The sequence below is a fragment of the Oenanthe melanoleuca genome, chromosome 1 (genome assembly GCF_029582105.1).
Source record: "Oenanthe melanoleuca isolate GR-GAL-2019-014 chromosome 1, OMel1.0, whole genome shotgun sequence".
NCBI lineage: Eukaryota > Metazoa > Chordata > Aves > Passeriformes > Muscicapidae > Oenanthe > Oenanthe melanoleuca.
This window is the reverse complement of record NC_079333.1, coordinates 22,106,639-22,131,012: the sequence shown is the minus strand read 5'-3', so window position 1 is coordinate 22,131,012 and position 24,374 is coordinate 22,106,639. Positions and strand designations below refer to the sequence as shown.

The window sequence follows — 24,374 nt, the reverse complement described above, 5'->3', positions numbered from 1 at the left end:
CACCAAAGCAAGCCCAGCTATGAAATAGGCGATGTTTATACCCATGTAGACACAATTAGAAGATTAAAATTTCAGAGCAACTGAGGACTAGACACAGACTTCACACTTCAGCATGTGTCAAGCAACCTAAATTGCATTTATATAGTCTTACTTTGTTGCTGGAGTAGTACTACAGACAAGAAAATGCTGCCATGCTTGCTTAGAGTTGTTCCCTCTGGGGCAGCCGTGGCAAGACTACTGCGTTTGTATTGCTTTCCTTGGCTGCCAGGTGTAGCAGCAGAGATAAGCTCCCTTGAAACAGGAATGGCAGTGAGGTTGTTCTGCCTCTTGCCAGCTACTCGTGGGCCAAGACTGAAATTCCAAGTCACACAGCTGCAATCCTCTCGCATAGTGCAGGCTGCATGTTCTGGCTGGTAAAAGACAATAGACCATCTCCCTTTCCAAATCTTTATACAGCCAGTGCTCCCGAAGTGCAGCAAGTATTGTCCTTCCATCAATATGGGGATTGAACTGAAAACAAAGAACTGATTCAACTGTAAACCTGAAAAAGGATCCACAGGGACTTGCTCCCTCTGAGGAAGTGAAGATGGTGCCTCCCACTGCTCCTTGCTGCAGGATATAGGGCCCTGGGGGAACTGCTAGCCCACTTACATGCAAAGCACTTGTCACCTGGCTGATTTTTCATTTCAGCTGTGAAGCTGCTCCATTGTAGGGCTATTTCATGAAGCAGGAAAAGCATTCTTCATTTCCCAAAAAAGATCCATTTGTTTCCTTAGGCACAATTTACTCTTTCACATTTCTGGGCTTTGTATTTTTACCTGACAATCTGAGAGTGCTTTGATGTTAGAGCCAACCAAATTTGGAGGTGAGACGTGAAAACTTGTGAGAGTACAAATCGAGTCTAACACTGTGTGACATTCACCTCCTCTCCTCCCTGGGAGGACATCATAGCCCATCTTCTTCCATAGTCTCCTGTGCTGGATACTGATCTCATTTCAAAGCTGCAGTACCAGACTCTTTCCAGTAACCTTCATGGAGACTCTCTGGATTTAAGCCAATGCAACCATGATTAGAACGAGTCTCACTTCCTCATCCATATGAAATGTATAAATTCCCTCCATCACTTTTGGATTCTGTCCTGTTGAGTAGGCTGGCATCTAAGAGAGCCTCTCTAAGCATAAAATCAACACTGAAGAGCCAAATGTAGGATCATAAGAAGAAAATCTATACATCTAAGTCTTGAAAAGGATGCTCAGATGACAAGACAACTTCTTGGCATTCCCATCATCCACCAAAAGACATTAAGAGGTTTGAGAAATTTGAGAAATTGTCCTTCTTGCATCAATCCTTCATTGCCACTGAACAAAACCCACTGACTCATGTCATGCCTTATCCAGACTGGAATCCAACTCTTTTTTTACTTTTAGATGCACTGAGGATTGCTTAGGAACTGCCCTACTGTATTAAGGAGAGAAGTGAGGGCTGTCAGGGGAGCTACTGACTGGAACAAAAAACCACTCTGTCCATCCCCCAGTCCAGAAATACTAAGTGTTAAAATCTCTGCACTTCTCTTTATCTGGTTTCTTTTCCCCACATCCTGTCTTTTTCTATCCTGCCCATAGATAAAGGCAAAAATCTCTCTTGGGCATGAATTAAATGCCTTTGCCTTTTGCTTGTGGTTGCACCAGAGAAGGTATCCACAGATAGCATGATAAAGGCATTGTAGTAAAATTCAAGGCAGATGAGCACCACCACCCCATAGCAGCTCAGGGTAGTGGCAGCCAAGCCTGCCATGGCAACCAGCCAACCCATGACACTGGCCAGGAGCCAATTTGATTTATTTTTGGCAGCCTGACACAGCACACTACAGTGCCAGTCTTCGATCACAGAGATGGTAAGAAGTGACCTTTGAAGGCCAAGGGGACAGATGAAGCTGAAAGAGGATCTGTCCCTCAGCTGGAGAGGTACAAAGTGGCAGATGTCCCCTGTTTCATGAATGACCATGGCAGCCACACCAGCAAGCACCAGTGCTGTGTTTGCTGGGGGAAGACCGGGAGAAAGGTTGAGACCTGGCAACTGTGTTTAAGTCTATGGGAAGAGTAACAAGAGAGACAGAGAGGTTTAAAAATATGAGAGAGCAATAGTATGAAGATGGCAAAAAGAAAACACAGACTTTCTGTCAGGAAATATTTCCTGCCTGTGGGTGCTTCCATACTGTCATGATGCTCTTCAGAGGAATATTCTTTAAGAAGGAAGCAGCTTCCTGCAGTTGTGGCCATAGTGCTATAGGGTATATTGCAGAGCCCAGCCTGGAATCCTCAGAGAGATGTACAAGGAGACCTATTTAATCTTTTTTGCATTTTTTTCTTGGATGACTCTGGGGTCACTTAGCCAGCTGTTCGGGTTTGTGACTGGAAGGCTGATATCATAGTGGAATAGGAATTTAAAAAAATCTATATTCATTAACATTTTAAAGAGGCTATCAGCTTGACTCTGGCCATGCACCTTCCATGTTTGCTTTCTGCAAACATTGCTAAGCTTGTGTGTCACTGCATGCATACTGAATAAGTGCAAATGAATGCACATACTGGTCTTGAACACTTGATCACTGAAAACTCATTTTTAAATATATATTTGATTGTAGCTTTTCCAGCTCCCTCTGTTGGCTAGATGTTTACATAAGTAATAGTATCATGTGCAAATGCATACTAAATTGTGCATTTTAAATGGCCACTTCAAATGATGTGTCCATGAATGGTTGGCCACTTCAAATTACGTTAAAACCAACAAGAGCATGGGGAGGGTATCTGAAAATTATTCAGAATATTGCATAGAAATAAACAATTTTTTCATGAGTGTCAACTCTAAACAGGTAAAATCAATGAAAATTAAAATCAAATAGCTTGCTACTATAAATGTCCTACCTCTATTCATTAGAGCAGATTAATCTGAATAAAAATGGAATGTCAATTCAAAGCAGAATCACTCTTGCTTAGGAATAAGGCATCCCAGGTCTTAAATAACAGGAAATTAGCATTCATTATCCTGTGTACAGAGGACCCCAAAACGCTGATTCACACTGCCCTATTCTTGCCATTGATGTTTATACCTTTGCCCAAGTATAAAACCAACACAAGTACAGCATGCAACATAGCAAATTACATTTCACTAATCACATGACATTTATGTTGCTACTTAACTCCTCATATAAAGTAAGAACAAATGGCTGGAGACCTGGACAGCAAAAAGCAAATGTAGATAATTCAATTTCAAGGCTTATTTCTAGAAATTTCTGAATAAGAAGTAAAACCAGCAACCCTTTGTATTTGTGTACAATCAGTTCAGACTCTAGTTCTTGAAGGCTGCTCCCCTTGCTCATCCCTTAAATCTCAAATGTCCTGCATACTTTCCCAGTATTTAATCTGTCCTTTTGGATATCTGTTCTTCCCTATCTGTCCACTTTGTTGAGCAGGAATAGAGTTCCCTGAAGCCCCAGGTTAGCTATGAGGCTTGAAAGCCTAATTGGAGAGTGGGAGTTGCAATTTGTGTAGGAGAAGTAGTGGGCCAAATGAAATTATGGAGAAATATCTCTAAGTACAAGACTGGGTGCTGAGGCTCTCTAAAATTTACATCAGGCTGTTTATGAACATCAAGGTGATATGCAACATTTCCCCCCAACAAGCTAATGAATGCAGGCTGCTCTGTACAACAGAGTATTTAATGAATGTGGAGGCCAGTTTTGCTAGGTACTGCCTCTTAATTGAGCTTCATGTGGAGCCTACCTCCAATGTTACCTTTTTTTTTTTTTTGTTTGTGTTCTATTTCTTTGATGAAATAAGAAAGGTCAAGAACAAGAGAAAAATACCCTCAGATCTTTGACACATTTTCTACTCAGCTCAGTATCACAATTTGTATCCGACTCTTCTTTATGGTTTGTAAATGTTATTTTTTTTTGTCCAAATATGTCCTCTTTTGCCTGTCAAAACTCTTCACCCCTTCCCAGGGGAACTGGTTAAGCAGACTTGCACTTGGTCAACAGTGAGGAATTGAAAACAATTCTAGAGTGACTCTTAGTATTCAACCCTCTCTTCTGTCCTCATTCAAGCCCCTTAATCTGTCAGGGCCCTTAATCTTTCCATTTCCTATGTAATTCTCTTGTTTCCCATGTCTGAATTAGCTGACACATCCAAAGCCTCATGCAAGCTTGCCTGGCAGGGGGTACTCCAAGTAGAAACCCTGCAAGTATGGATGTGGATGAAACTACAAGCACTGCTGATAATAAGATGTTCCTGACTAGGATGTGGTTTTGATGCCTAGAGAGGCTGATCTGGAACAGAGACTAGACAGTTAAAAGAATAAAATAGGTATTTATGGAAAGGCCTTGAAAGGATACACCTTGGGCAGTACAAAAGCCTGGCCAGGGCTACGCCCAGGATGGATCCAAGATGGATGCCAGTCATGAGTTTTTACAATTTTTAAAGTTTTTGTCTATTTATATATTGGGGTTAATTGTCCAGTTACAGGCCCAGGTTATGAGGTTTCAACCTCCTTGCTTGCCCTTCACTCTGCTGCTGTTTCTGCTTTTTGGGTAATGGTTGTTCTTGATTCTCTAACTGGGAAGGGATTGTTTTGTCTAACTACCCTGTGAAGAGAACTCACTAATACCTAATACAAAGTTTCAGAGTTACATACCAGGCAGCAGAGAATCTGAAAAATATAAAACTTAAGGCATCATTTACCCCCTTTAGTACTAACCAGTACTAAGAATCTCATCCATACACAAGTAAATGGAAGAAAGACCCCTTTTGACTCCATTACCATCCCACCAGCAAGGTCTCCTGCAGTATGAGACAAATTTTGTCTTGTGAGATTTTCAGCTCAAGCTGGAAGCTTCCAGTGACCTGGCCAAGTTGCCCCACCGGAGCTGTCTATTCTAGTGTGACTGGAAAGGTTCAGCACTGTCTTTAGCAAAGGCAGAGTTTGGGGAGCTCTCCCTTCAAGCCTCCCAGCTGGCAGACACCCTCCTGCCACCATGGAAAGAAGGGCTTATGGCACCTGCATCTAGAGGAACAGGAACCTCAGCAGAAGCTGCAGTATTTCCAAAAGTGATTGGAAGAAGGAAAGAAGGTGTTAAGTAAGAAATTAATCTCTCCTACCCCTAAAAACTGGCAAGGGGATTCCCTGTTAACTCTTAAACCTATTCCCCACACCAGCTCTTGCTCCCAGGAGACCAAGGGAGGTATCCATTTCTGGAGAGGCCATTCCCTGGCGAGGCACTCGCTCACTCACCTGTCTTCTCTTCGCTTTGGCTGCTCTCCACTGTCTCCATTTGGGGTTGCGCTGTTGCCTTGGCAGTAGCATCCTCTGCGGCAGGGGTGGCGGTGGCAGTGGTGTCAGCAGCAGGCACGTCGGCTTGTTTAGGCTCCTCTTTGTCTTGGGCTTCGTCAGCCTTCAAGGACGGCGAGTTATCAGTGGAAGCTTTAGTGGCACTTTCCCTTTCGGGGGCAGCGGCAGCGGGCTTTTCCTCGGAGGAGGCAGCGGGGGCGGCAGCCTGCGGGGCTGGCTGCTCCGAGCCCGTCTCGGCTCCGTCTCCCTTTTTCTCCTCCGCGGGCGCGCTGCTGCCTTTGCTGCCCTCCTCCTGCTGGGCACTGTCGGCGGCGCCTTCTGTGGCAGCAGGAGCCTCGCTCTCTTTGTTCTCGGCCGCTCCGCCGGCAGGGCCTTCCTCCTTCTTGTCGGTGGCATCAGTCTCAGATGCTGGGGCATCTCCCTTCTTCTCCCCCTTGAGCTTTTTCCTTGTTATGTGTCCACGGAAGCTGGCCTGGATTTTGGTGGCTGCCTTATGAGCTTTATCTTCTGGTTTGATGCCATCTTGCTCGATCTTTTGGTCTCCATCCTCATTTTTTTCAACCTTTGAAAAAGAGCAAGAGAGGAGGGCAGAGGAGATAAGAGGGAGATAAATTAAGATTTCTTCAGGTGTAGCAGATGCTCTAATTTTATTGAGAATATCTCGCTTTCCCCTCATGCTAACCAATGAAAAGTTTCAAAACAGCCTTTCCATTTGGTATGGGTTTGGAGCCAGGTGGCTCCAAAGGCTGGACAGACATAGGTCTCCAGCCAGAGGTTGGTAAAAGAAATTTAAAGCACCTAATCCTCTCTGTCAGCAATGTGGAGAGCATTTTGGCTCTGTGGATAGGCTTTCACTAGCTGGGTTGTCTCTATTCCCATGATTTATTTTCCCATTCATTTTGAAATATACCAGTTTTTTTTCCCCTACTCATTTTCAAAACACTCCCCTGAGGGAGATTTTCACAGCCCTTCCCAATCCACCTCTGCCTTCAAGTCGGTGTTTCTTTCTAATGACCACTTGTTTCACAGGTGTCTCTAATGACACCAAGTGCTTTGTCTGTTACAGCTTTTGGGCTGGGGATTGCCAACGAGAATAGGATTGCTGCCTGCCCTGCCACAGTTCCATGCTGTCACACACACACAGATATTCACAGGATGTGCTCCTCACAAACACCATGCCTGCAAGTGCTCTCCACTCATGGTTTCACTGAAGGTTTAATAGGCAGATTAATATCACTCTTTCCAATTTCAGCTGACTATTATTATTTCTCTGACTATCAGAGGGAATTCAACCTTATAACAAAGAACAGGCATTCCCTGTGTGTTTTAGACTTAAATCGTGCATTAAAGTCTTAAATAGGACCAAAACAGAGCCTGTTCCTCACACTGTTCTGCTGCAGAGAGATAATGCTCAGCTTATAAACCTTCACTGAATCTACAGGACAGACCAGGCTTCACCCCAATAATTCAGCAGCTCTTGGGCAAGTAACAGCTCAGCTGCCTGTTGATGAAAGAACTCTGTTCTATTAATAGTCCCATTGGAAAGCATTCAAAAGACCTATGTAGAAACAGAGCCACTGGCCTCTTTGCTGTCTGCACCTGGTTTCCATCACTGGCTCAGGTCACAAAACAAAACAAGCTGACTGGGAAAGACAGAAGCATTTACTCCTGCGTGGGATGAGGGAGCCACTCCTTTGGCCACTGCCATCTGGGGAAATGCTCTCATCACAAGAGCAGAGAGAGGGGACAACTTACAAACAAGTTCAATAAAAGTGTGGCAGGAAGAAGGGAGAAGACACTGCAATGTGCAGATGTGCCACGGAAACATCATGCCTGTGGACAGGGGGAAAGAAGGGTGGTCACAGTAGCAGTAATTCCTGGGAAACAGACTGGAAGTGATCATTTCCATAGCACAAAACAAGGACAAGCACATGTGGGAGTGGTGCTCAGCCAGGGAGCCGATCTGGTGTCCACTGCCACACCAGAGGTGGTATCCCCTATGTCCCACAGATCCCTCACCCTGGCTTTGGTGCCCATCATTCCTTTAGTGGGTGTGGTGGCCTAGGACTGAGCAGCTCCAAATGATCGAGGAAAAGAGCCACCCCACACAGCTGTGCAGGGGTGTGGATGGGTCTGTATACAGCAGGAAGTGAGATGGGAGGGGCACAGGATGCTTATGTAAGGGGTGAAAAAGGCTGTAAATGAATATATAAATGGGATTAACACACAGAATTCTGCACAAGGAGTTTTTGTGCTCCTGACCATGCCCAGGGACAAAATGGCTGTTGCACAAATCACAGGGTGAGCATTATGGCTACACTTCCCCAAGTGTATTAAATGACACAGTATGAAAAGTGGGACGGACTTTGTGTGTTTGCCTCAGCTTGTCAGAGAGCAGGTGATGGTTATGTGCAAGTATGATACAGGCACCAGTGACACAACCACTTGTGTGTCTTGCATAGCTAGCTCAACACTGTTATTCAGTATCTGGGTAAGCTTTTCAGCCTACTTCAGCACAAGGAGGTGGAAACAAATTGGAAGTACATTTAAACAAGCCAGATAGTGCAGAGCTCCACACAGGCTCATCCATCCTGTTCCTTAGACAAGTTCTGCAGCTTGCAGTAAGTCTTGTGTTGCTGTGGCAACTTAACTGCTAGTACCTGAACTAGCTGGTTTCACGGGATCTTGGATATGGCAGCATTACACTGTAGCCACAGCAACACCAAAAGAGACTGGTACTGCTTCAGAGAACTGTAACACTCAGATGCTGTAGCTTTGACTCCTTCTCCCCAAGGACTGAGGCTAGTCTCAAACAGCAGCAAGATTGGGAGACTGGAAAGACAATTTAGACATAATTATGAGGCCTTAAGGGTCCAGTCCCCATGCCTAATTGCCTGATTCCTGCACAACCATGAGTGAATGTGGCAAAATTGGTGATCCCTGGACAAACAAGAAAAACATCGACTGAAGGGAGATTTCTCTTGCCACTGGCCTTGTTGCTCTCACATCCCACATACTTCCTTCACCAACCAAGAGAGCTATTACAGGTCATGGACTGCTGCATGCCTGACTCTGACTCCAGAGGAGCTGCTCTGTTACCTAGGCTATGCAGCCCTGTAAAGGTTTATCTCCTTCCCCTGCTAGCCAGAGCCCAAGGCACAGTGAGCCACAGCCACCCTGTGTCCCTGTCAGCCCCTGACCTGGCAGGGGATGGGAGAGCACTTCTTTCCAGGAAGCTCAGACCAAAACCTCTCTCACCTGCACCTACAGCATAGCAGAACTAAAAGGCTCCTTTGATGTTCTAGTGACATCATTGTCCTCTTCTCCCAGTTGGGATGACAGCCATGAGTCCTTGCCAGATCCCAAATTTTGCAACTGCAAAATGTATTTCCAGTAGGGTGCTTTCAGCATAATTTTAGATACAGAAGATAAGAAACATAACACCTGGGGCAGAGGTGGAGTGGAAGATGGTGGATGAAAGAAATGTACTAATAGTTTGTCTTTGCCAACTCTGGCCCTCAGGAATCCTGTTTCTATTCAGTCCTTCCCCAGTAAAGCATCCCAGGCATTTGAAATTACTTTTTTTTTTTCAGGCTACTGGCCTGCAGCTACTTCTGGGTTAGGACATGGTATCCATAAAGTGTGTGTGTCATGTTGTATAACAATGGGTTGGGCAGTTGGGTGAGAAACAGGTTGTTCAGGGGGAAACTTCTGTTCAAAAAAAAAAAAAAAAAAAAAAGACCCAAGGGCTTTTCATCTGTGGATTATGTGCACCAGAGATAAACCTTAATTAAGGAAGCACTCAAAAATAACCTGTATATGGCAGAAGCTCCTGGAAAGCAATTTGTCTTCCTTGAAAAGCTAAAAGGGTGAGTCAGCTCTGCCAGGATGCATTCAAAACCATGTCAGTGGAAAACAAGAAATCTGTCTGTCTTATCTATCTCCCAAGCATTCATGACATCTTGGCTGTAGTATTGTGGCTAGAATAAAAGTGACTATTATTACTAGTGTTTGCATGGAATCTAGAATTCTCAGCCAGGAATCAAGTCTGTTAGGGATAGGTTTCAGATATTAGTATTCCATCACCCTCCTCCCCTTCATTTACACATTTATGTGTAAAGTAAACTTAATACTTAATACTGACATATTCGAGGTACTGTTAGGGTACATGCAATGTATTGCCATTCTACACAGAGCAAATGTCCTCTGTTTCATTTAATTTTAAATGAATCATGGATCCTGTAATGGCAAGAAAGGTATCACTGAGGCAGGTGGATGAAGAGCTAAATGGATCTATAAAAGGACACAGTCAAACATGTCCATTTTTTTGTTCAGACCATCCTCACATACCCAATGAAGCCAGTGTGGAAATCTTTGCCTTCATGAAACACACATTTATGTGTCTATTTACACAGTCCATAGTATCTTTCAAGTCCTAGAGGGATGATTCTCTCACCATCCCCATCTGCTTGTCTGCCACACCTCCAGGTTTCTAGGACATCCCTTCCCAGGCAGGGTGTTCCTGTAAGTGAGACTTTTCTTGCTATCACTTAGCTGAGAAAGTAGGAGATAAGAAATTAATTTTAAATCACAGATAGGGCAGAGGTTAATTCTTAGATACCAGGTATGTAGAAATTTCCTGGAGCCATGACAAGAAGATTTCAAATCTCTGGCCACTTTTACACCTTCCATCTCCAAACTCACAGCTTAGGCAAATAATTAAGGAAGACCAGACCCTTTTAAATATCTCCTGTCCTGGCATTTCAGGAAAGGAGAAATGGAGAACCTAGGTGTTTTCTAGATGTTCCATGTGTTTGCAGCCACATGTAGGCAAAGAAAGGAGAGGACTGAGTGCTTTGGTCCTTGCTTGCTGTCAGTCCACTTGTCTCTCATGGTAAACCTCATTGCCTTTCCTTGGAAAAATAATCAAGTTGTTTTGTATTCTGAATGCTAGGGTGGAGAGACCAAGAAAGAACTTACTGTTTCATTGAAAGGTGTTTAAATATTATACAGCTCCCTCTGCTTCTCTATCTAGCTCTCCTTTTCCTGGTGTTTCTTTTCCCTCCAATATATAGCATGTATCACCCTCCTTAATGTTCACCTTGGATCTGGCTGCTGTATGCTACAGCCATGATATATGCTCAGCCACCACCCTGATATCCTGCTCCTTTCTGTCCTTAGTTAGGAGCTCCTCTTAAATGTGACCACATCCCAGAGCCCTTTGATACACATGGCCATCTCCCAGTATTCTGAAAACTGTGTGCTGGGAGCCCAGATTTAGGACTTAAATACCTTTCACCAGACAGGGCATCAATACTGGCCAGAGCCTGGACAACCATAGGATCCATAGGACCATTGACAATAATACACTCAATAACCCACTTCACCCATTTAACGCAAGGGAAATATGATACATGACTATCATTGGGAAAAAAAACCCCAAAACAAACAACTGTGTAGTCACACAGAGAAATAAGGGCCCAAAGTCATTATTTTCTCATGACACCTGTGCTAAAGTATGTGTGGAAACCTTTCCTTCAGTTATTTATGTGAACTAGTGCTGAATCACCCAAACTCCTGTGCTATTTGTGGGGTTAAGATGTGTCTCAGCCCATGCTCTGTTCTTGACTAGAACACAATGTATGTTCTTATAGATGTTACTCAAGACTACTTGGGCCTAGACTTACAAAGAAATTAAGGCATCCAGCTCCCAGTGATTTCCAGGATTGAGTCACTTCAGCATTTTTCATGGGCCTGGCTCCACATGACCTGATTTGTCTCAGAGACAGCATTTAAGGAGAAGAATGAATTAAAAAAAAAAAAAAAAAGACCAGCTGTCTCTCCAGAAGGAATTCAGCATGGACACGTAAAAGAGAGAAAAGGCTTTCACACTTTGGGAAGTGAGGAAGCAATTTAGCACACAGAGCAGCTTTTTTTTAACCCAGTAAATGGTGTGAAGACACTTGGCTAGAGGATGGCACCTGTCAGCAACCTGTCTTCCAGGTGAGGAAACAGAGTTCCTTTATTTTCCCAGGATGACTATGGTGATGGTGGGTAAAACACCCTTGAGAAAGAAAAGGTTAATTCATCCCTCTGAAGGCCTATGCAGGATTGTTCCCCAGGGTACAGCTAGCAGGGTTTCAGCTTTCCAGTTTCAAATCCTCTAACAATGGAGTTTCCACCCTTCCTCTACAAGATCCTCTCATATGTAGGAAAACTCCCCTCTATTTTATGGTGCCTAGATTAAAATAAGATGACAGCAAGGTAGATGGAGGGATGTTATTCACTCATGTACAGTGGCTGCAAAGAGAGGTGGAAGACAATCTAAGTTAGACCTGTTTAGATATTTCTAGTGAGCTTTCTCAATAAATCCATACTCTCCTTACCTGTTTTGTGACTCTCCCTTCTGTTGGTCACCCTTAATTTCTCTTCAGCTGGTGGTCAACCACAGTGCCCTCTACCACCCTGAAGCTCCTACAGCTCCATCAGTTAAATGGAAAAAGGCACTCACTACTGCTTATGTTGCCTTTGCAGGCTGGGTGAAAGAAAGTAGAGCCTTGGCCCTGAAGGGGACACCAAGCGGATGATGTTCAGGATGATGTTCATGCTTTCTGGAGCAGAGAAGCTCACAGGGGAAAACACTTGCCTTGGGTCTGGTCTGGGCTTTGTGGAGCACTTTGGTGGTTGTGGGGCACAGGCTGCACTCAGTCATCTTTCAATTCAAAGCACACAGAGTCTCAGAGATAGGAGTGGGTTGGAGTTTGAGAAGGTGGTGCATTTATAGTTCATGCCAAGGGTGTGTGTATACCCTGAGGTGTGGCTTAAGGGTATGAGGGCACTCCAGGCCACAAGGTCTGTGGGGACTGTGTCAAAGGTCTTGAGTCTTTGGCACAGTCAACATTTATGCTCTTGTTTGAGGTTGGATTCTGGTCCATACTGTACTGTCAGTTGTGTCTAGTCTCCTTTTTTGGAGGGAAATACTTGTGTCACTCCAGAAGGAGCCAGTCAGCAGGCATTCAAATCAAGGGATCAAAGCCTAGAAAGGAAGCAGGAAGGTATCCAAGCTGACAGTGTAAATCAACTCCCAAAATAGCCCACAGTGAAGAAATTCAGCAAAAGGTCCAGGTGAAAAATTTCCCTTGAACTATGCTTTGATTAGAGAAGTCCATTCAAATAATAGGTGATTTTTGATGTAGATGTGCTTGTTTGTCACTCCACTAAAGAGAAATTTTATCTTTTTATGCTCAAACTAGGTGGTTTGCTTGGTTGTGTTGGGGACAATTTGGGCAAGGATGGTTGCTGCTATGTGGGTTATTTTGAAGTTGCACTTTCAGAGTCTGATCCATAGTCTGCTGACCATGAGCTCGTAATGAAACCCAGAATTATCAATGTCTCTTCTTTCCTACTTTTTCTCTCCAAGTCCCTTTTTTCCTTGCTTGCTTAGTTTTGGACTCCAAAAAAATTTTTAGGGAATTGTTATTAGCTTCAGGTGGCTCAGAGTGCCTGCCCCCATGAGAACTGGACACATTTGATGCTTATCTAGCTGCACCCAGAGCACAGAGGCTAAGTTCCTGCTCAGACTTGCTCCCCTGAGATCTTGGGCAGACAGATGCTGAGATTCCCCAGAGTTCAGGCTTGTGCAGGGTCTCCAGAATGACTTCCACAGGAGACAGAAGCTTATGTCCTGCTCCTACCCCATTCCTTCCATGGCAACACAGGGTGTCCCATCCTTCAAGCCTGTCGACAGCACTCAGCTTGGTGTGCTGCAAATATGCTGGTGGTGCACTTGATCCCACTGTCTCTGTCACTGAGAAAGACATTAAGTAGCACTGGTCCCTTTTGGACCCCTAAAGGTCACCACTTGTCATCAGTGTCTACAGGGGCTCCAGATTGTTGACTGCTAGCCTCAGGAGGTAACTGTCCAACCAATTCCTCACTCACTGAAGAGTATTCCCATCAAATCAATCAAGTTTAGAGAGAAGGATGTCATTAGGACTATATTAAAGGCCTTGCAGAAGTCCCAGTGGTGACATCTGTAGCCCTTCCCCTGTTCACATCACAAAAAACCACTAGGTTAGTCAGGTGGGACTTGCCCTTTGACACCACCACTGCTTTATACCTAGCACCTGCACAAAGAAGAAAAGGTGTTTTTCCTCCTGAACTGCAGCTATAGCTGGGGTGAAACCCTGTGGCTGCCACCTGTGCCTTCAGTCACACACAGCAATTAAACTTCAGGAGGGACAAAGGTGTGTACTCCAGCTGAAATTACAGGGTGAGCTGAAGAAGGCAGAAACCAGGATTTTTGACTGGTACCTGGCAAGGCCAGTTAAGTAAGTACTGTAGTAAAGTACTTTCTTACTGTTCCATTAACCTACTGATCAGACCTTTGTCTTTTGTTTTTCCAGTCTTGAAAGAGAGCCTAGCCCCAAGCATTACCTTTAGTCAACAGCCTCCCCATTCCCTGAGAAGCAACATACAATTTTTTCAAGTCATCAGAACTGGTCTTAGCAAAATCCAAAGTAAACCAGAGCTGTAGGTCGAGACAATTTGATAAACTGGAGTTAAAACAGCTCCACATAAGATACCCTCTCCCATAGCCTCTTCAGCTTTAGTTCCAAATAGGCCAATCTCACAACCACAGATCTGAGCTCTGTGTGTACCATGATATTGTATCCCCAAAGAGCAGCAATCCATTGTGATGGCTTCTACCTATTGGTATAGACTCTATCTTCTCACTGGGGCAGCTGGCTTTTTCTCAGCTTCTGGTTCTGATGCATTCAACAGGTCTCACTGTCATGGCCTCTCCTCAACCAGCCGGGAGTAGCCCTGCTGGGGCTACTGCTTCTTCTTCCATGGGATTTCCTGACCCTGTTAACACCGGCCTCAGCTTCATCAGGACAGAATATCAGCCAACAGCTGGAAGGCAGAGAATCAGGGTGTTGAGTCTGGATCTGATCTGATGGAAGCTCAGTTTATTGATTTGTGTGGTGGATCTTCATGCCTATTGGGGCTTGAAGACCCAGAGATTGTCCTGGCCATTGTCTCCACCCACCTTTACTTCAGTGGCACTAATGTTGATATTTGCCCCACAGATCTTCTACAAGGTTTCTGATAGGACTGCCATGACAGCCTGTGTATGAATTCACCACAAGCAGTGGGTAAGACATGGACCCATCTTATGAATCTGAATTCTTCACAGCAACTCCATGTCTTGGATGTCATGGACCTTCCAGAAGACCCTATGTGACATTATTATTCTTGGCCTATGTTTGGTGTTCATTTCTTATACATGTTTAAAGTACAAGCAGAGAAAGGAGAGATATCCATATCTCCTCCCTGCTTAGGCACTGCCAGGTGAGAACAGTCAGAGTTAGACCTACTTTTAAGATATCAAATACAGGAGACAAGTCACTGGTCCCACTTCAAGCTCTGATATACTGCTGATTCACAGAAAAGTGTGAGAAGACCCAGACCATCTTTTTCTATTCCTTCTATCCCAACTGATTAACTTATTATTGGTTGTATGGAAGTCTTATTTGAAGTCCAGTTCCAAAAGCAATGTCAGATGATGCAAGTGGCATTTCATTTCATAGATTCTAGTGACATTTTGCTGGGGATAATTTTTACAAGGCCTCTGTGGTCTGCTGCTCCAAACAACTTAAAAATGGAGATATTATTAAGTTCCAGAAGGATTCTGAACATAATTAAATTAGTATTTGTAGTGCTGCAAGAACCTCAAATGCATGATATGTAGCTCAGTAAAGCATTGTGCAATATTTAAGCCATGCTCTACTTTCTCCTGGCAGTGCAGGATGAGAACATCCTAAAATGGGGCTTAAGTCTGTCACAACCTGAAAAGGTCTCCAGAGAGGACATGTATGACACAGCTTCTTTCACCCGAGAATCTGGGCTTGACTGCTCAGTTTGTGTAATTCCAGTACTTCCCAAGGTCTGTAAAACTGATCAGTCAGGCCTGTGATGGCAGCTGTAACTCCTGAGTAGCACAGTCCCAAGGGCATAATGTTGTGCCATACCTCTCTCCTCTCTCCCCTCTTCAGGGGGGTTGTCACCAGAGTATAGGCTTGGTTTTGGCTGGGAAGATCCTGAACACAAGACTCATAACTCCAGGGCTTAATCACTTTTTCTAGACCCTGGCACTGAGCTATGGGAAATGCACATGTGGCTTTGAGCCATCTTGTTTCCTCCTTTGCTCCTTTACTGTATTCAACCCTATTGAAAAGGGGGGAGGGGGCGGTGAGCCTGCAGTGCCTGCTGCAAAAACCCCTTTGTGGATCCTGCTATTTTAGTGCTATAAAGACCCCTGGCCAAAGGGAACATGTTGAATAGATGTGCTAGGGAAAAAGCCACAAGTCTTTGGATCCACCACTTACAAGGGCTAGTATATCACAACCACATTTAAATAGTCATCCAGACCTTGTCCTAATCTTCCTGCTGGAGTACAACTGTTATTTATTCCAATTTTTTTCACCACCCAGGCTTCCCATTTTAAAATTGTTATTTAAAAAGGGCTTCAGAAATTATTTTGTATCTTGGTCATAAGGTCTTCTAGTTTTTTTCCATCCTTCAGTGAGAAAGAATGTCAGTGGCCTCAAAGCATAGCATATTGTAATGTCTTTTCCCTGGGCACACAGTTTAGATGCAACTCTGTGCATCTGCAGCAGAACTGTACTCTACATCCAGAAACCCCTGGAGCCCACCCTGTGGGGGCTTTACTCATAGGCCCCCTGGCAGAGGAGCTGAGGGAAAAGGGACCCTGTAAGGACTCCTAGGATAGCTGGGCAGGCAGAGTGCACAGAGCTACTTCCAATTCTTTCTACTCTGCTGAAGGTGTGATATGGAAATAGGGTTTTCATCCTGAGAAGGACTTATGGCTTTCCAGAATAAGAACCTTCTTCCCTCAGGAGCCCATGCAAAGCCAGACAGAAAGCACTGGGAGGCTTGCCCAATTGATCTAACACCAGAAAATGGACAGTGTTTCCTCTTCTCTTAGTAAGGGCCAGTACACACTGAGCAGCCTTGTCACACACTAAAGAGAAAACAACTGAAAATCTCCAGGGGCTCTACACCCTCCCTTTACAGTGCAGCATGGCTGATTTTCTTCATCCACCCTGCAGGAGAGGTTTTTACCAGTCTTTGGACATTTGCCCCAAAAAATGACTCTCTGAGTTCCTGTGGCAGTTTATTCCTTCGGTGAACTAAAGAATTCCTTCCAGCATTTCAGCCAGCCCCTGCATCTTGTCCATGCTGACATTAGTTTGTTTCTGCTTTCTTAGTAACACTCCTTCATATATCAATAGCTCTCAGTTGTCATACCAGCTACTTTGTCAGATCACTCCTCCTAGCCCTCCTAAACCCTAACCAGAGATCTTACTTGATTACTGAATTTACATTTGTTCTACTGAGAAATTACTAAAATGTCTCCCCAGCTTTAATGAATAATGAAACACTATACTTGCAAAAATAGTAATTAGCAATATAGCTCAAAATAAATCAATGTGTGGATCAGACTCCCAAAGGCAGGAGGGAAAGCTGCAGCCATTAAAATAGGTGGAGCTGAAAATAGCTGAACACTTGGGGATAAAGAAAGGAAAAAAAAGCTTAAAGGAACTGATGAATGGCCATGTCCTATAGATATTTAGAATCCACACAGGTTGGATTGCTAACACTGTCCTCAGTCTGACTGCTCCATTTCCTGTCAGTTCCCCTCAAATACTATTCAGCACCATTAGGAGTTTTTTGAGGATGTCAAGCAGCTGGAGCAGCCAAGAAAAGTGAGAGGAAATAGAAGAATCAAATCCTCATCAGTGGTTATCCAAGAGTTTCCATCAGGGGTCCTATCATCCTTCCTTCCAGATGAAGGAAGAGGTGCCCGCTCTAAGAAAAATAAATTGCATAAGGATTTATAATTCTGACAACCATCATTATTTCTCCATCTGTGGGATTGGATCTCCCTTGTGATGTTGGAAAGGAAGCAATGAAACAAGCAATGGGAGACAAGACAATGGGAGTGTGTTGAAAGGGCATAGGGAGCACACTGGTTTACAGAGGAAAAACAATTCAGATACTACAGCAGCCAGCTTGTTTTCCCCTAGTACCACCTAAATATAGTGTTACTTTTTGGTAAAAATAATGGTTCTGCTTCTTCAGGAAGTCACAGGACAAGGTTGCTTCTTGCCAGATCAATTTATTGACCCATTAACAATAAAAATACCGAAGTGTTCATAAGATATATCTTTGGAGTCAAGCAAATCATAGGTCTGCTCAAACAACCCAGATTATGGTATGCAAATGTCTACATTTTGTGGCCAGGTCACGTCACTTATTGTAGTCTACTTTTCATATTAACCAGTCCTTCTGTCAGGAAAATAGAAACAATGCAAAAATCATGCAAATTCCATCATAGTGAATTAATATCTCTCTAAAATTTTAGCTCAGGAGTGTAGTGGTTTCTTTTTATTTTTTTTCTTTCCTTTTTTTTTCTTTTTTGGTAACTCTTCCTTTCCCTTCCCAGTCAGGGAGAGGAAATCATATTGTACAACTATCACCAACTTCATGTCACAAACACACACATATGTATAAACAGAGTAGAGTAAGAGAGCAAATTGCAATGAGTACATTGCCTGAAGTCAGTCTGCATAATGAATTCACCAAATCCTACAGAAATTAAAGCAGAAATTAACCCTAGATAGAGAATACTTTCAAACAGATTAAATTCAACAAGACTCATTTGAACCTTTCCAGAAATAATGAGTTAGGAATGTACAAACACTTTCTGTGCTCTCTCAAATCAGTCACTGAGTTTTCAGAATCTGCCTGATCCTTAGAATACCTGAGGATACTTATGTAGAATTGCACCTACTGGGGCTTTCAGGTGACTAACATTTTGATTTCAGTGCAAAGCAGAGAAAAAAGTTTCTACATGTAATTTCCTTTGGTTGCAGACACAATTATTTTGAAGCCTGAAGAAAAATATAACACATTTCCCCAAGATGCCTGCTTTACAGATTGCACTCTCACAGAACTTTACCACAAATTTAATAACATTTTAGTATACATTCCTGTGCTTTAGCTCTAGTGGTCCCCTACAAACTTGACTCAAAGAATTAAAGGGCCATGTTTTAAGGAATGAATGGTGAGATCTTAACAAATGCCTCATTCCCTTAATCCTATTGAAACCAGTGCGAATTAGGCACCAACGCTCTCTGAAAATCCTGCTAGGCTCCTGCCTATATAAATCTTATTTGTTAGGGCAGTTCTGTAAATTACCTAATACCACCCTGCCACTGTTTGGAAAAAGGCTTGTAAATATCTGCTGCAAGATTGGAAAGTAAAACAAAGTAGCTTAAAGAAGACTTAAAGTGTTAGTAGGAAATCTGGATATTTGGAGCTTAGGAAACTCAGGGGTATAAAGGGATTACACTGATATAGGTCTTAGTTTTTGCTGTTGGAAGTTGAAAGTTAAAATGCAGGAGGGAGAAGTTTGGCAAAGGAGAACAGAGGATCCCAGGGCGAGGGATGACGGATGATTGTCCTACACCCCTGCCCCGCCTTTGCTGTGGATTCCTCTCTTATCCTGGCCTGTGCTTTCCATGGGGTCACTCCAAGTGACAAGTTCTGCATCTCTCAGTTGCTGGCTTCAGACACCTTGAATCTGATTTGGAGCAGTGCCGAGCACTCAGGGCTGCAGCTGACAGTAATGGGAGATGTTTTCAGATATGTGCAACTGAAAACAAGAGCCATGAGTAAAGGTCAGGCCCTCTGTTCCTGAAATTCAAGACATAAAGCTAGGGCATCCTGCTGACCAAACTCTTTGTGCCTCAGCTGTCCACCTGCAAAAATGGAGTAAAAATACTCAGTTATCTCACATAGGTGTTGCAAAGAGATACTAAGTGATATTGGGGTGTGCTCAGAATCACAAGACAGTCCAGGAGACAATTAGTATTTCTGATTTCAGAGCAAGGTTTGAATACTATTAAGCAAAGTTGTGGGGATCCCATACTGACTTATTATGAGAATTCAAAATAACGAATAACTGCTCATTAAGTGAGCACTGTCCATTCTGTGACCTGCATGTGGTCAGAATCCCTGAAAATAAAAATATGTTCCTTTTATCAGAAGCATACTGAAATGCATTCACAAGAGGAGACCATACTGAGGTTGCACAGGCAACTACATTCCCGGTGTTGGCTTATTTTTTTAATATTTGCCTTAACATTTTTAATAACTTTCTTCTAACATATTTTCTCCATGGTCTTTGTCACACATATATTAGCTTATACTGCAGGTGGAGTAGAAATCTATTTCCATTCCCAATAATGTGGTATAACTCAACTCTTACCCAGATTTATCTCTCTAAAATATAATTAACTACATAATGGGAACTTAAACCTCTTGGCTTCATCAGCAACTTACAAAAAAAACCCAAAAAACCCAAAACAACTTGCAGTGTCCAAGAGGTGTCAAGCCCCTATCCAGTACCATTAGGCAAGGTGTGGGAATTTTCAACAAGCAGCTCCCAGGCAGAAACAAGGAATGGGTTCCCAGGGTGCCAGCATACAGTGTGGGATGGGATAGGCAGGTCCCAGAGCTTGTAGGAAGCCCCTGGGAGCTTCCTCCCACATGGAGATACGGATAAAAATGCACTGGAATCATCAGCAGTGTGCTAGTAGTAATACAGCATATCTCCATAACCCCAAGCTGCACCAGGGGAGGTTCAGGTTTGACACAAGGAGGAATTTCTTCACAGAAAGGGATGTCATGCATTGGAATGGGCTGCCCAGACAGGTGGTGGACACCACCCCTGGAGATGTTCAGGAAGTGGCTGGATGTGGCACTCAGTGCCATGGTTTAGTTGACACAGTGCTGATTGGACAAAGGTTGGACTCGATGATCTTAAAGGTCTTTTCCAACCTGAATGATTCTGTGATTCTGTGATTCCATTGTAGGAGTTTTACATCAATCCCTCACTATCTGCCTCCGGGTCCAAAGCCACAAGGTGTCCATCTTTGAATTAGGTGAGGTAGGAAAATCAGTGGAAAATTAAGGATTTTTCTTAGCAAAAAATAAATTAATAGAAAGTACATCTTCTCTGGCAATTTAATGAATGCACAATTACTGCATCAGGGAAAAGCCCCCTGAAGATTTTATCATTTAATATGTACAAAAAAGCTATTGAACAGAGAATTACTTTGTTCAAAGGATCAGCTATACCCTTGCCTAGTTTTTGTCAGCTCCATAGCTACCCTGGAACATCAGAGCTGGAATAGCAGGGCTGCTGCAGGGCAGAAGCACAGGGCGTTGACAGAAGTGGAGCAAAGGAATGGCAGAAATCCTGTTTAGCACTTTCCATGCTCAGTATAACTGAGCACTATTTCACTGCCTCTGGCAGTAAAATGACCTCCTGTTTACACCACAGTATTGAGCTTACGGTTTAAAAAAAAAAAACAAACTGTACCTATCTCCAACTCTGATTAACTTCTCCAGGCATTTCTGTGCTGCTCAGCTTCCACAAATGGATTTCCAAACAGTAGAACTGCTTTGTATGGTACCCCTCAGAGGTACTCAGCATTCCCTGCTGTCTGCTGCACCTGACAGCAAGGAGAGTTTAGAAGCAAGTATCTAAGAGAAGTTGAAAAATTACAGGTTGGGGATATCAGCATCAATGATACCATAGTGCATGAAGCTGAGAGAAAATGAATCATATGTGAAAGATGGAATTGGGTGGATATAACAAGGCAGAGCAACAAGAAGCACATTTTTCCCTCTGCAGGTACAGCTCAGAGCCATGGAAGAGAAGCAAGCAAGTCCTGCCAGTGGGTCACTTACTGCACCTTGTGAGATGGGAAGGCTGACCTTAGCTTGGCAAAGCCCCTTCAGTTCCAGTGCAGATGGTTACAAGTTACAGGATTATCTGCTGTGGTCAGTGCTTCTCCTTCTAGAGGGATGAGAAGCCAGTGAAGTCCCACAGCCATGGATACTTCAAATAAAATTATCTCCTGATGTAGTCCGGTGCCTTTTCTGCCGCCCCTTCCGTTTCTGCAGTAGCAGCTCACACTTCCACAAGAGTTGTGGCAGCAAGGTTAGCCTAAAATACCATCTGCTTTGGGAATAGTAGGGACTATAAAATCCCCACCATCTCACAAAAGTTAACACAAGACCTACATTTCCACTGCCTTCCTGGCAAACATGCATCAGGTTTGGCCCAGAGACACAGCCACATTTTCACTTGGCAGCAAGGTCTCTTTCTTCCCTTCACTGACAGCCTCTCCACTTCCATTCTTAAATGGCAGAGGGACAGTGTCCTTCCTCCAGACCTGTGAACAAGACCTTCTCTTTGGCCACCTACACTGCCTCCATGAAGTATCTCTTCTGATCACTCTGTCTTAACTGTCAGCTCTGCACCAGTGCCTTGTGCACCCCTTGGAAAAGTAACTTTCTGCTGGAGATAACTCATGGACACAGAGGCTTAGAACACAACACAACAGTTCAGCAGCAGTCAGCATATGTAGCCATGGTAGAAAAAAATCCCCACCTGTGCCTGACCAGAAAATTGTGCTCCATCTTACATACCAGAAATTTGAGAAAGGCAATACAAATATTTCTGGTCTCCTCAACAGCAACAGCCTATTCAGAGTATGGAGAAGGCTCTCATCAATGAAAGTGTATGACTGTCCACCACCAAGGTTCTTGCCTCTTCTCAGGCTCCCTGCTAAGTGCAGTTTGAAGGCTCTGATCTCTTTCTTAAGCTCATCCTGGTGTGGAGCTTGTGATCCAAATCCTGTTGCAAGCACAACCTCCCCACCTGAAGATCCTCCAGGGCAGCAACCAAGATCCTGAACTTCATGAGTGCAGCACAAAGCTCAGAATACAGGGCTTATGATAGCACAGACCTGCTTGCTTCCACTACTTCAGGGTCAGCTCATCCTTAATCCTTATGAGATCCTCCCATAGAGTCCCATAGGCAGATACATGCCTCACCCCACAGACACAAATAAAAAACAACTGGAAAATAAAGCAAACAAATTATTTTCATTACTCAATTTATTCCAGGTGATGAAAAAGGAGGAGGAGAGAAACAAACCTATCCTTTTTCTGTCTTTTCTAGATTAAATCATTCACAAGGAATATGAATGCTAGCTTAAAAGTATTTGATTGTACACAGAGAAAACAGGCAGAATTACTGCAGCAGATTATTCTACTTTTTTCTGTGCCTCAGTTTCCTCACATACAAATGGAGTAATAACAAGAGTGTTCTAGGAGTTATTTGTTAAGTATCTAAACTCCAATATCAATGAAAAGTGTTGTACTAGTTTCAGTGATAACACTATTGGCCCATTTTTCCATAATTATTTTGCAGCCCATCATTCACAGGCACAAGTCAAAAGTAATGTGACTCATGTATTACATAAAAGGACTGTCTTACAAGCATCTTTCTGGGCACATGTTAAAGGTGAAAGCAGAAAATGTAAAACGGAGACTACCTCTGAAACCTCACTTTGACTTCATCCTGTACATGCCTTTTAATAGTCATTATTGTGTCTTTTTTTTTTTTCCATGAAAGTGTCCCCCATCTTAGCTACTACAAAGGACAGAGCTCACAGAGTGGGTGGCAATTCAGTATTTTCCTGTTATGCTAATTTTAAGCACAGCAAAATGCCTTGCTTGCCACAAACCATTCAAACCCATCACTGAATGCAGAATACTGATTTCCTCATGGTCTTTTTCTGTGGTGCTATTTTGCCATAATATCTCATTGCTTCATGAGCCTTAATGGATATTCTCTCAAGGAGATAGGTGAGGTTGTTATCTCTATTTTACAGACACTAAATTCAAGCAAAAAGAGGCTAAGGTCAAAAACCAGAGCAACTACTAATTTGGGGTTCCCAATGTGTGATGCCTTGGATTAATATTTCCCCAGCCCTGTGTGTGTTGACAGCAAACCTCCATACAATACCAGCTCTGTACTTCTGCAAGTCAGACCCCAGGTGTTTCAAACTGAGAACCCAGAAAACGAGAACACACCAATTAGTGACCACCCATGGAAAACCTCATTTATGTGGCCTTTTCATATCACATAGGAACTTGTGACAAAAGGCAGGAAAAAGCCTAATTCTTCAGGGCAGTATTCAATTGCCAAAATATGAGACCATTCTTCTGTTTTTGAACAGCCCCCTGCCCAATTCAATGCATAACCTTCATCACTGGCAGTAAATGAAACAGGAGACCTATAGAAATCAGCTTAGTTTATGGCAAAACTCATTCACTCCCTAAGTGGATTCCATTCTGTGCACTGAATGAGACAGGGATCCTATTGAAAAAAAAAGGTACCAGTGTTTGATCTTATAATTAAGAAGCACATTTTTATGTCTATTCATGAGAGAAGACAAATTAAAGATGGATAGGCAACCCTTTTAATTAATTTTCTGTACGTCAAACTAAATGTTTGACTTTGAAAACTAAATGTATGCTTAATAAAGGTGTTTAATCTTTTAAATGTAAACTCAAAAGGGAGAAAATAGGAAATTTCATCATTAGAAATCATAACATTCTCCTCCTTTGTTTCATAAAGGTGCAACTGTTACCTATTAAATGGTTGCAAAATTCTTTGCACTTTCAAAGCTTTATTCCTCTAATCTCAACAGACAAATAAATTTAAAAATCTCAATGTCTATTTGAAGAAGACTCCTACCAAGAAAATTCTTATCCAAACAGGAAAAGCTCATCAAAGTTTGATGCAGGTGAAAACATTGTCTTTGACTATTACAATTTATCTCATCTCCCAGAAGCTGGGTAATCCTAATTACAGGCAGGGTGTCTTGTTCCCCCTCTTGTGTTGTGAAAAGTCTCAGGAATAAACAAAGGATATCTTCCTAAGGGTTATATGGATTTAGCATGAGATATTGGAAGTTACCAGAGATCAGATTTAGCTCTTTTATATTCCCATGCAGCAATAGCTCCTCTGCTGCATAAGAATACATCCAGAGAAGGTGAATTATATCTCAGTATGT

At 43.1% G+C, this 24,374-nt stretch overlaps 1 protein-coding gene across 1 annotated transcript in view; it reads right to left on the bottom strand.

The window, feature by feature from the left end:
* GAP43 (growth associated protein 43) overlaps positions 1-24,374 on the bottom strand; it is a 58,100-nt gene that overhangs the window by 21,982 nt on the left and 11,744 nt on the right. The window contains exon 2 of the mRNA XM_056498423.1: positions 5,290-5,908. Coding sequence (XP_056354398.1) covers positions 5,290-5,908 — 619 coding nt within the window. The remainder of the gene's footprint in view (positions 1-5,289; positions 5,909-24,374) is intronic.